Source organism: Hyperoodon ampullatus (genome assembly GCF_949752795.1).
Source record: "Hyperoodon ampullatus genome assembly, chromosome: 4".
Classification (NCBI taxonomy): domain Eukaryota; kingdom Metazoa; phylum Chordata; class Mammalia; order Artiodactyla; family Ziphiidae; genus Hyperoodon; species Hyperoodon ampullatus.
Genome location: NC_136917.1, coordinates 29545605 through 29555570, shown reverse-complemented (window position 1 = coordinate 29555570; position 9966 = coordinate 29545605). Strand labels below are relative to the sequence as shown.

At 58.6% G+C, this 9966-nt stretch overlaps 1 protein-coding gene across 2 annotated transcripts; it reads left to right on the top strand.

Moving 5' to 3' along the window:
- Nucleotides 1-4512: 4512 nt before the first annotated feature.
- DUS3L (dihydrouridine synthase 3 like) lies at nt 4513-9715 on the top strand (the record flags this gene model as incomplete). Of its 2 annotated transcripts, XM_079702237.1 has the most annotated exons (13): nt 4513-4610; nt 5646-5934; nt 6188-6700; nt 7075-7116; nt 7272-7424; nt 7642-7758; nt 7938-8003; nt 8084-8194; nt 8443-8539; nt 8699-8774; nt 9122-9310; nt 9396-9524; nt 9643-9715. In XM_079702237.1, the coding sequence occupies 13 exons, from the start codon at nt 4513-4515 to the stop codon at nt 9713-9715; spliced, it is 1953 nt and encodes a 650-aa protein (XP_079558363.1). The 2 variants fall into 2 exon arrangements, with proteins under 2 accessions (XP_079558363.1, XP_079558364.1); XM_079702238.1 differs by lacking the exon at nt 6188-6700 and having other exon boundaries at nt 5646-5721.
- Between the last annotated feature and the right edge of the window lie 251 nt (nt 9716-9966).

The following is a 9966-nucleotide window of genomic DNA, read 5'->3' as shown; positions in this document are numbered from 1 at the left end:
CAGACACACAATGATGCACACAGATGTCCTCCAAAGTCAGTCATACTCCGCAAATGCGTACACACCATCACACACACTCACACAGACACACATAGTACACACACACACACTCAGATGCGTACGGCAGCCCCAGCCCCTGAGGCTCACTGGCGCCACATACATCCCGGCACCCCGGCTCTCGCCACCCGCCAGCCTGGCCCTGCCTGCTCTCGTCCTTGGCCCGGGCTGCCCTAATCCTGGTCTCGTGTCCTGAAGCCAGAAGATAAGGGGCAGCTGCAGCCCCAGATAAAGGAGGCACAGCCACAAATCCGGGGCGGCCCCGGCGGCAACGGGCAAAGAGCCCAGGCCGCACCTGCCCTGTGCTTCCTCCCCTATCTAGCCTGGTTGAGAGGGACAGAGAGAGGGCAGGGGAGACAGAGACGTGGAGGGAGAGAGAGACAGAGGGGGGAGATGCCTGGCAGGGGCGGGCAGCAGAGAAATGGAGACAGATACAGAGAGAGATGCAGAGAGAGAGACAGATAGAGAGAGACAATACACGGGGAAAAGAGAAATTCAGAGAAAGATATGGGATGGACACACAGAGAGAAAGGAATACAGAAAGAGACCCAAAAACACTGAGACAGAAACAGGAAGAATAAAAGAAAGGGACAGAGGCAGAGGGAGCCCCAGTGACTGGCTGAGTGCCAGGGGCACCTTCCCAAGGCTCTGCCCCACCCCCTCCTGGGTGCCTCAGTCTCTCCACCTGCTCGGGGCCCCAGCGCGACCTGCCTCCCTCCTGCCTCCTCAGATCAGACAAGGTCAGGCATTGGTACGACTCACACCTGGTTCAGGGTTGGCGGGGGACTTCTTTCTCAATGTCCCCACGCTCTCCAGGCTGACACCCGGGAAGTCCTCAGCTTCCTGCAAAATCCTCAGTGAAGGTGGGACCCCCACCCAGCAGGTCCTGCCCCCTGTGCCTCAGTTTCCCTAGCTATGACAAGATGCATTCACTTAGCAAGTGTTCACTGAGCACCTACCGTGTGCCAGGCCCGGTGCTGCGTGGTGGCGACACAGAGTGACCGGAGCAGACCTGACTCCCACCAGCCCTGGGCTCATAGTTTAATGGGGAAGATCCTCAACGCATCCCTTTTCCAGAGAAGGAGAAGTTGAGAACAGAAGAGTGAGTGGAATGAGCAAGGTGACTGGGTGCAGGGAATAGTGTTCCTGGGAGAGGGAACAGCATGTGCAAAGGCTGGGAGGTAAGACCGGCTCATGGAAGGTCTGGAATGAACTCGGTGCTTGAGTTTAGGGAGTGAGGAGGTAAAGAGGGATGAAGCTGGGGAAGGCAGCAGGGGCTGGATTATGCAGGAAACTTGGGGCTGTGGTACAGGGCTGGGGCAGTAGGGAGCCATGGAAGGATTGGGAGCAGGGGAGGGCCATGGTCAGATCTGTGTCTAGAAAGAGCTGTGGGAGGCTGGGCTGTTGGGGGCAGGATGGGAGATTGAGGCCTGGAAGGGGTGTTGGTGGGAGAGGGGATAGACTATAGGGAGACCCTGGAGAGAAAGCAGGGAGGACATGGGGACTGACAGGCTGTGGGAGAGAGACAGGCAGGGAGGCTGATGCCCAGGTCTCTGGCTAGGCGGTGGGGCAGCCCCTGGGCCAGGGACCTCTGCAGCCCGTGGATTCAGGTAGCATTGGGATGAATACCTGTTCTCTCCATATAAGATCAGAGAGAGGAATAACGGAGTTAATACATGAAAAGACCTTAGAACAGAGCCTGGCATACAGTAAGTGCTCAAAACTTGCCTAGCTACTGGTAGATGATTAATATTGCACCATTATAATAACATAATAAATAATAACAATGAACAGGAATTCCCTGGCGGTCCAGTGGTTAGGACTTGGCGCTTTCACTGCTAGGGCCTCAGGTTCAATCCCTGGTTGGGAAACTAAGATTCCGCAAGCCGCACAGTGCAGCCAAAAAAAAAAAAAAAGCAAGCAATTAATAGTGTGTCACTTATATTAATACCATAGTTATTAATGGCCAGTCCACAGTCTCCTTTTCTCCCCCTCCCCACAAGAAGCGTTCCGGGATTGCCTTACACAGAGAAGGCAGGTCATCACAGGGCAGTGCCAGGGAGCCCTAGGAGGGTTCTCCTTGGAGGCTGAGGCTCAGAGAGGGGAGGCTCATTCCTGAGGTTGCCCTCTGTGGGCCTCAGTTTCCCCACCTGAACAGTTGTCTCCTCAGAGTGGTCTGGGTGCCCCTGGGATGATGTCAGGGAGACGATGGTAGAACCTCAGGAGGCAATGGGACAGGCACCTCATGAAGAAGCGAGCTCTCGTCCCTGGAGGTGGGTAAGGCGGGCTGAGTCTCCCAAGCACCGCTGTAGTTGCTTCCAGAGTCCCCGACTCCACTGTTTTATTCCCAGATTGTCCTATAGAGGGCGGCAGAGGCCAGAGATGGAAGACAAGCTGCTCCCCGCCCCCATTCCATTTTCTCCCAGGTCTCGGAAAAGCTGTTGCTGAGCCTGTTGTGGGCTCAGGCAAATCCTTTCCCTCCTCAGGCCTCAGTTTCTCCATCTGTCACTCAAGGAACACAGTCCCTGCCTCACTTCCTGCTCAGGGAAAGCTCTGTCAAGTTTAGCAGTGAAATGCAGGGGGGAGCTAAGGGATTGGTTATTCCCATTCTGCACTGTGTTCATGTAATTCAAGGCAAATAATAGTAATAAAGTAACAGTAACCACAGTAGTCATTAACATTTGTTGATTGTTATTTATTGAATCCTTACTTTCTAAAAGAGATATTTCTATCCGCCCCATTTTTCTGATGAGGAGACTGAGGCACAGAGCAGTTAAAGGACAAGGTTCTGGACTTCCCTGGTGGAGCAGTGGTTAGGAATCTGCCTGCCAATGCAGGGGACATGGGTTTGATGCCTGGTCCGGGAAAATCCCACATGCCGCGGAGCAACTAAGCCCGTGCGCCACAACTACTGAGCCTGTGCTCTAGCGCCCTCGAGCCACAACTACTGAGCCCACGTGCCACAACTACTGAAGCCCATGCGCCTAGAGCCCGTGCTCCGCAACAAGAGAAGCCACCGCAATGAGAAGCCTGTGCACCGCAATGAAGGGTTGCTCCCGCTCGCCGCAACTAAAGAAAGCCCGCGTGCAGCAAAGAAGATCCAACGCAGCCAAAAATAAATAAATTTTAAAAATGAATAAATAAATAAATTTTTAAAAAGGACAATGTCCCGGGACTTCCCTGGTGGTCCAGACTCCGAGCTCCCAATGCAGGGGGCCCAGGTTCGATCCCTGGTCAGGGAACTAGATCCCTCATACATGCTGCAACTAAGAAGTCTGCATGCTGCAACTAAGAAGCCCATGCCACAACTAAAAGATCCGGCATGCTGCAACTAAAAGATCCTGCATGCCGCAACGAAGATCCCTCATGCTGCAACTAAGACCCGGCACAGCCAAAAATAAATAAATAAATATTTTAGAAAAAAAAATAAAAGGACAATGTTCCCAGATGGTAAGTGGAAGTTCTGGGATTCGAAACTGGCAGGCTGAGTCCAGAGCCCTGAGGTCCCTGTACTACATCAAGGCTCTTTCAGCAACAGGGAGCTTTAGGAGGGTGCAACAGGGCATGGTGGGGACTGGAAAATGAGGACTAGATTCTGCCGTCCTTGGCTGTTTGCCCTCCCACTTCCCTCGGGGTAAAATCCCAAGTTCTCCCAAAGGCCCACAAGGCCCTGCAAGACCTACTCCCTTCACCTCCCTGCCCTCACCTCCTCCCTCACTCAGCAGCAATCACACAGGGCTCACTGTTTCTCCAACACACCAGGCACGATCCTGCCTCAGGGCCTTTGCACTGGCTGTTCCCTCAACGTGGAACACTTTTTCCTCCGATATCCCTATTTCTCTCCTTCACTTCTTTCGAAAATACTCAAATGTTACCTTCTCAGTGAAGAAGCTTTCCCTGACCATTCTATTAAGACCTGCAACCACCAAAAACGGCTTTCCCACTTCCCCTTCCCTGCTTCATTACTGTCCGACATACAGTATACCTTACTTATGTATTATGTTCATTGTCTTCACCACTCCTATCTCAGCTTTGAAAGGCAAGGAGTTTTTGGTCTGTTTTATTCACTACTGTATCCTTGGCATCTAGGACAGCATCTAGCACACAGGCATTCGATGAGTTATATGTTGAATGAACACCCTAAATAAAAGTAGCAGTATTTAAACAATTAAAAACCCCATCAGGAAATTAAAACACTCCTGTGGGCCGACTGTGGCCGACGGGAAGCCCCAAGTGGATTACTTAACATTTCCGGTTCCCGCAAAAGGCTCAGAGGTATTTACGGGACCCGAGGCCCCACCCACTGTTAGGCTCCGCCCAACTGTGTCGACGCGCATACAATGGCGTCACTTGGAGCGACCCACGCATGCGCATTTCACCAGTAGACCGGGGAAGACACACGCGCGACCCGGAAGGCCTCGCCGCAACACTCCAAAGCGGGCGTGAGGGGGGCCAATGGCGGAGGGAGCGGTGGAAGCCCCAGCAGAGAGTGGTGGTGGTGGCGGCCCAGGAGCCATCGAGCCGGAACGGGGAGTAGCGTCCATTAAACTTCAGTGAGTCGCTGGGTCGGGGGAGCAGTTCACGGAGCCTTCCCGGCACCCGTAGCGCGGCCCGAGCGGCGCATGCCGGGAGCTGGGGCAGCGGCCCAGCGTGGGAAGCTCGCAGGCTCTTCTGTTTGGGCCCTTCCTCCGCTCGCAGGGTCAGCGAGCTCCCGGGGTCGCGCACGTTGGCGACTGTCACATGTGCGAAAGACACCGCGGTCCATGCTGGGGTGGGCGGGGTTTGAGGCGGAGGCCGCAGTGCATGCTGGGGAGTGTAGTCCCAGCATATGGCGGGAACAGCGCAAGTGCACTTCAGGCCAGCCGCAGTTACAGGCAGGGAATTGTGTCTGAAGTGAGTGCCGGGGGGCATGCTGGGGCTTGTAGGGCTGAAGGGCATGCTAGGAAATGTGGCGGTTCTGGACCCGTTGCAAGGCATGCGGGAACATGTAGTTTCCTTTAGCCTAACAGAGCTGGGGACGTTCACACCTCACACCTGTACTTCGTCAGTCTGAGCACTGGGGACCCAGGAACAAAATACGTCCTCCCTGGGATTTCCCTGGTGGTCCAGTGGTAAAGAATCCGCCTTCCGATGTAGGGGACGCGGGCTCCATCCCTGGTGGAGGAACTAAGATCCCACTTGCTGGGGGGCAACTAAGCCCGCGTTCCACAACCACTGAGCTCGTGTGCTGCAAACTGCAGAGCCCATGCGCCCTGGAGTCCGTGTGACACAACTAGAGAGAGAGAAAAGCCGCACGCCACAACTAGAGAGAAGCCTGCGCTCCACAATGAAGACCGCGCGTGCAGCAACTAAGACCCGACGCAGCCAAAAAATAATAATAAGGAAAATAAGCAAATAGGTCCTCCCTGTGGCCTTGAGGTGCTCCTAGGCTGGCGGCTGGCTAGTTCTAAGTAGTGAGCACCCCATCAGTAGAAGCGTGTAATCAGGGACAAGTGTTCTCAGTCCCTTTCCCCAGCGTTCATTGAATCTGAGCTCAGGGGAGGGACTTCTTCCACAAGCCCTGCTTTCCCCTGCCCCTCTGCTGGCAGATACCTAACCACCAAGGAGCACTTCCACGAATTCCTGGAAGCCAAAGGGCAGGAGAAGCCCAGCCAGGAAACCAAGGCTGGAGACCCTGCTGGCAATGACCTGGCTGAGCCTGAGGCCAAGCGGATCCGGCTGGAGGATGGGCAGACAGAGGACAGGCAGACAGAGGAGGCTGTTGAGCCTGAGGAGCAGCCACAGGCTCAGAAGAGGGCCCGGGGTCAGAACAAATGCCGGCCCCATGTGAAGCCCACCCACTATGACAAGAACAGGCTCTGCCCCTCCCTGGTCCAGGTGAGTGCCATTGTCCCCAGAAAGTCCCCGAGGCCTTAAGTGTGAGCCTCTATGCCCCCCCATTCAACCTTCATGACGTTATGATGTAAGTATCGTTATTGTTCCCGTCTTCCAGGTGAAGAAACTGGTTTGGTGAGGTTACTGACTTGTCTGAGGACACACAGGAGGGGAGAGAGCTGAGGTTCAAGCCCAGGCTGCCTGGCTGCCTCAGCATCTCCCTGTCCTCGCTCATTGCCTCCCTGTTTCCCTGCAGGAATCCGCCGCTAAGTGTTTCTATGGTGACCGCTGCCGCTTCCTGCACGATGTGGGCCGCTACCTGGAGACCAAGCCAGCTGACCTGGGCCCCCACTGTGTGCTCTTTGAGACCTTCGGCAGGTGCCCCTATGGTGTGACCTGCCGCTTTGCCGGGGCCCATCTGGGGCCCGAGGGCCAGAATCTGGTGAAGGAGGGGTTGGTCCAGGCCCCGCCCATCCGCAATGGCCTGGACAAGGTCCTGCAGCAGCAACTGCGAAAGCGCAAGATCCACTTCAAGCGTGCAGAGCAGGCCCTGCGCCAGCTGAGCAAGGGCCAGCTGCCAGGCCCCACTCCTGAAGCCACTGTCCCCGAGGTCATGGAGGCTGAGGGTGCCCCAGGGCAGGACAACTGTGACGCCCAGCAGGCCCCCCAGGGGCCGGGCACCGTTACCCCTCCCAGGGGCCCTTTAAAGACCTGTGGGCCCCTGACAGATGAGGATGTAGTCAGGTTGCAGCCCTGTGAGAAGAAGCGGGTACGTGTCATGGGCTTCCTGCAGAGGACACTAGCAATGTTGGGGGCAAATAGAGCTGGACACTCACTCCCAGCTCTGGAGGGTCCGGGCTGTGGCAGAGGGGGGCACTGGGAAAGGCTTCCTGGAAGAGAAGGCATTGGGACTGGGGTTTTGACGGTTGAGTAGAAGTCTCTAGTGGAGGAGAACATGGAGAAAAGAACATTCCTGGTGGAGGGGTTGGTTGGCCTGTGCAGAGGCACGGTGGTGAAAGGGAGCCAGGCTGATTGGGGCAGGACAAAGCGTGTGGGGCAAAGACTGGGGAGGCTTGAGGCTTGAGAGGCCTTGAAAGCCAGGTTGGAGGGTGGAAGTTCATTGTGCATTTTCTTTCCCACCAGCTGGACATCAGTGGCAAACTGTACCTTGCCCCCCTCACCACGGTAGGACCCACAGTGAGGTGGGCCGGGAGCTGGCAGCGTGGTCATCCCAGCAGTACCCACTGCCTCCCCACCCTGGGGGCTTGGGGCCTGGGCGGGTGTCTGGGGTCCCTGCCTGCCGTGCCCTCACATGTGAATCTGTCCCCTGCTGTCGCCAGTGTGGGAACCTGCCCTTCCGGCGGGTCTGTAAGCGCTTTGGGGCAGATGTGACGTGCGGGGAGATGGCTGTATGCATCAACCTGCTGCAGGGCCAGACGTCTGAGTGGGCCCTGCTCAAACGCCACCCCTGCGAGGATGTCTTCGGCGTCCAGGTCGGTGCAGCCCCGAGGGAGGGAGGGAGGGAGGAGGGGCTCTCAGCTGCCATGTTTCAGAGCCAGGTTCAGGTCCGGGCTCTCCTGGCTCACCTCCCAGAACCCCTGCCTCAGCCACAGGCCAGGTGCCAGCCTGACGCACGTCAAGTAGCTGCTGGCCTTGGCACAGGGCCAGGCAGGGAGGGCCCCTCACGCCCTGCCCGGCCACCCGACACAGCTTGAGGGCTCCTTCCCCGACACCATGACCAAGTGTGCCGAGCTGCTGAACCGCACCATTGAGGTGGATTTCGTGGACATCAACGTCGGCTGCCCCATCGACCTCGTGTACAAAAAGGTACCAGCCGCTCAACCCTGGCGCCCCACAAAGGGCAGAATGTGGGTGGGCGGAGTCCCTGGGGAACCTGTGGGGGCCTGTGGGCCTCGCTTTCCCCATCTGTACAGTGAGGACAGCAGGGGATGTCGGGCCCAGCCAGGGTCACACGTTCCTAAGACCGAGCCGCCCGTCTCTCCCAGGGCGGGGGCTGCGCCCTCATGAACCGCTCAACCAAGTTCCAGCAGATCGTCCGCGGCATGAACCAGGTACATCCCGAGACACCCTCCCCCGCGACCATCCCCTGCGGCCTGACCCCAGGCCCCACCAACCACACCCGCGCCCAAAGGTGCTGGACGTGCCGCTGACCGTGAAGCTCCGAACGGGTGTCCATGAGCGCGCGAATCTGGCCCACCGGCTGCTGCCCGAGCTGCGGGACTGGGGGGCTGCGCTGGTCACGGTGGGTCTCGGGGCACAGCGGGTGTTGGGACCCCCGAGGCACATCCCTTTCTAACCATTCCTCCCTTCCTGCTCCTCGCTCCTGGTCTTTGGCTCTCCCTCCATCTCTGTCTCCGCCTGTCTGTCTGTCTGTCTGTCTCTCTCAGTCTGTCTCTCCCGGGCTCTCTGGGTCTTTCTCTCTCTCTGTCTCTGTCTGATTCTCCGCCCCCTGCCCCTCCCTCCGTCCCTACCTGGCTGCCTCTCCTCCAGCTCCACGGCCGCTCGCGGGAGCAGCGCTACACCAAGCTGGCCGACTGGCACTACATCGAGCAGTGCGTGACAGCAGCCAGCCCCATGCCCCTTTTCGGTGGGTCCCCTGCCACCAGAGGCCACGCACCGGGGCCCACTCCTCACCTGGGCCCCCTCGTGCCCCGATGGGGAATGCTGCTGGGCTGAGGAGAACTCCCGAAGCCCCGGCATCCCCGCCTGCACACAGCTCCCTGAGGCCCCAGTCTCTGTCCCTCAGGAAACGGGGACATCTTGTCGTACGAGGACGCCAACCGCGCCATGCAGACTGGCGTCGCTGGGATCATGATCGCCCGGTAAGTGTGCCCGGGGCGGGGATACAAAGAACCAGCCAGGGCTACCCCTGAGCGCCCAGCCTGCAGCTCGGGGAAGGTGAGGGCGCATCTGAGTTTGTGCCCAACGCCGGTGCCCCCAGCCCGCCAGCCCGCCCACTGCTCTGTTATTCCCCGGGCAGGGAGATGTCAGAGGTGGCTGCTTATGGGGCCGGGGTGAAGGGTACTGGAACTTTGTAGCTGTGGGTTCAGGGTTGTGGCTTAGAACTCTTGGGCTTTGCAGGTTGTGTGAGCATGGCCTGGAGGTTGGGGACCATGGGTTTGGGGGCTGGGGTTCCGCCACCGGCCTGCTGACCACCGCCCGCCTGCAGCGGCGCCCTGCTCAAGCCGTGGCTGTTCACGGAGATCAAGGAGCAGCGGCATTGGGACATCTCGTCGTCTGAGCGCCTGGACATCCTGCGGGACTTCGCACACTACGGCCTGGAGCACTGGGGCTCTGACACGCAGGGCGTGGAGAAGACACGCCGCTTCCTCCTTGAGTGGCTCTCCTTCCTGTGCAGGTGGGATTGGGGTGGCGGGGCGGGGTGTCTTGGGGAGGCCCGGCCCAACCCCGTCCCCGCCGCCCCCACCCCCCCCCGTCTGTAGGTACGTGCCCGTTGGCCTGCTGGAGCGGCTCCCGCAGAGGATCAACGAGCGGCCGCCCTACTACCTGGGCCGCGACTACCTGGAGACGCTCATGGCCAGCCAGAAGGCGGCCGACTGGATCCGCATCAGGTGCCCGGAACCTCCAAGGCCCTGGGAGATAGTGCACCAGGGAGCCAGTGGGTGTGGGGCCAGCTGGGCCGGGGGCCACCCCGCCCCAGGCCTGACCCTGCTCCCGCCCTCCTCACAGCGAGATGCTGCTGGGACCGGTGCCGCCCAATTTCGTCTTCCTGCCCAAGCACAAGGCCAACGCCTACAAGTAGCTGCAGGGGCGGGCGGGGGTGTCTGAGCGCCCAGCGGGCTCCCCAAGGAATGAGAAGGCAATAAATTTTATTCTTTTAAAACCCAGGCCCTTTTGTGACCCTGAGGCTGTCTCATGCTGCCCCGCCCCCCCACCCCACCCCAGCTTTCCCCCACCATCCCCATCCCCGCAGCTCCCTCCTTCCTCACTCATTCACCAGCCCCATACTGGCCACTGCTGGTGCCCAAAGGCCTTGACCACAAACAAGCCACC